Genomic DNA, 2500 nt, shown 5'->3' on the forward strand with positions numbered 1-2500 from the left:
AAGATGGTTTGAGAAGATGGTTTAAGAAGATGGTTTGAGAAGATGGTTTAAGAAGATGGTTTGAGAAGATGGTTTAAGAAGATGGTTTAAGAAGATGGTTTGAGAAGATGGTTTGAGAAGATGGTTTAAGAAGATGGTTTGAGAAGATGGTTTGAGAAGATGGTTTGAGGAGATGGTTTAAGAAGATGGTTTGAGAAGATGGTTTGAGAAGATGGTTTGAGAAGATGGTTTGAGAAGATGGTTTAAGAAGATGGTTTGAGAAGATGGTTTAAGAAGATGGTTTGAGAAGATGGTTTGAGAAGATGGTTTAAGAAGATGGTTTGAGAAGATGGTTTGAGAAGATGGTTTGAGAAGATGGTTTGAGAAGATGGTTTGAGAAGATGGTTTAAGAAGATGGTTTGAGAAGATGGTTTAAGAAGATGGTTTGAGAAGATGGTTTAAGAAGATGGTTTAAGAAGATGGTTTGAGAAGATGGTTTAAGAAGATGGTTTAAGAAGATGGTTTAAGAAGATGGTTTGAGAAGATGGTTTAAGAAGATGGTTTGAGAAGATGGTTTGAGAAGATGGTTTGAGAAGATGGTTTGAGAAGATGGTTTAAGAAGATGGTTTGAGAAGATGGTTTGAGAAGATGGTTTGAGAAGATGGTTTGAGAAGATGGTTTGAGAAGAGGGTTTAAGAAGATGGTTTGAGAAGATGGTTTGAGAAGATGGTTTGAGAAGATGGTTTAAGAAGATGGTTTAAGAAGATGGTTTGAGAAGATGGTTTAAGAAGATGGTTTAAGAAGATGGTTTGAGAAGATGGTTTAAGAAGATGGTTTAAGAAGATGGTTTGAGAAGATGGTTTAAGAAGATGGTTTAAGAAGATGGTTTGAGAAGATGGTTTGAGAAGATGGTTTGAGAAGATGGTTTGAGAAGATGCTTTAAGAAGATGGTTTGAGAAGATGGTTTGAGAAGATGGTTTAAGAAGATGGTTTAAGAAAATGGTTTAAGAAGATGGTTTGAGAAGATGGTTTAAGAAGATGGTTTGAGAAGATGGTTTGAGAAGATGGTTTAAGAAGATGGTTTAAGAAGATGGTTTGAGAAGATGGTTTGAGAAGATGGTTTAACAAGATGGTTTAACAAGATGGTTTGAGAAGATGGTTTAAGAAGATGGTTTGAGAAGATGGTTTGAGAAGATGGTTTAAGAAGATGGTTTGAGAAGATGGTTTAAGAAGATGGTTTGAGAAGATGGTTTGAGAAGATGGTTTAAGAAGATGGTTTAAGAAGATGGTTTGAGAAGATGGTTTAAGAAGATGGTTTAAGAAGATGGTTTGAGAAGATGGTTTAAGAAGATGGTTTGAGAAGATGGTTTAAGAAGATGGTTTAAGAATCTGTCGAACTTCTTCCCCTAAACACGCCCATATTATTGTGGCTCCGCCTCCACCTAGTTTTGACTCCTGACCAATCAGAGCAGAGTGGGCGTGGCTGCTTGGACGAGATTTCATCTCAGCCAAAACATAGCATTTTAAGTGGGCGGAGCTTATTTTCTAATGTCAACATCTTTATTAAATGAGAGTTTTGTGCAGAAAGAAACTGATGAGTATAATAGAGTATAATTGAGTATAATATAGTATTATATAGTATAATAGAGTACGCTAGAGTATACTAGAGAATAATAGAGTATTATAGAGTATTATAGAGTATAAAAGACTATTATAGAGTATTATAGAGTTTAAAAGAGTATTATAGAGTATAATAGCGTAGAATGGAGTATAATAGAGTACAATAGAGTAGTATAGAGTATAATAGAGTATTATATAGTATAATATAGTATAATAGAGTATTATAGAGTATAATATAGTATAATAGAGTATAACAGAGTATTATAGAGTATAATGGAGTATAATAAATTATAATAGAGTATTATAGAGTATAATAGAGTATTATAGTATAATAGAGTATAACAGAGTATTATAGAGTATAATGGAGTATAATAGATTATAATAGAGTATTATAGAGTATAATAGAGTATAATAGAGTATAACAGAGTATTATAGAGTATAATGGAGTATAATAGATTATAATAGAGTATAATAGAGTATTATAGAGTATAATATAGTATAATAGAGTATAACAGAGTATTATAGAGTATAATGGAGTATAATAGATTATAATACAGTATAATAGAGCTTAATAGATTAATAATAGAGGTCCTGGATCAGTTTAAGAGACACTTAAATCAACCTTAAAGTTTCTTCTGACTGTGGACGATCCATGTTCGTAACTGTTTGTCTTCCGCCGCTGCAGCGACGAAGCGTTTATCCTCGTCCGCGCTGGCGTTCATCAAAGTCTTGGACATAAACGACAACGTGCCGCGGCTCGCCAGAGATTACCAGCCGTACATCTGCGAGGGAACGCAGGCGGGGGAGGTATGTTTATGATGATGCCGGATTGATGTCTGGATCCAGCTGTAGGTGTTCGGATGACGGCGTCACGCAGGGACACGAACCCATGAGGCTGATG

At 34.6% G+C, this 2500-nt stretch overlaps 1 protein-coding gene across 4 annotated transcripts in view; it reads left to right on the forward strand.

Moving 5' to 3' along the window:
• The window catches only part of cdh19 (cadherin 19, type 2), a 57093-nt gene that overhangs the window by 44364 nt on the left and 10229 nt on the right, over positions 1–2500 (forward strand). For all 4 annotated transcript variants that reach the window (XM_087788428.1, XM_087788430.1, XM_087788431.1 and 1 more), the window contains exon 9: positions 2285–2406. In XM_087788428.1, coding sequence (XP_087644554.1) covers positions 2285–2406 — 122 coding nt within the window. The remainder of the gene's footprint in view (positions 1–2284; positions 2407–2500) is intronic.

Source organism: Callionymus lyra, chromosome 4, assembly GCF_982586985.1.
Source record: "Callionymus lyra chromosome 4, fCalLyr1.hap1.1, whole genome shotgun sequence".
NCBI classification, from domain to species: Eukaryota; Metazoa; Chordata; class Actinopteri; order Syngnathiformes; family Callionymidae; genus Callionymus; species Callionymus lyra.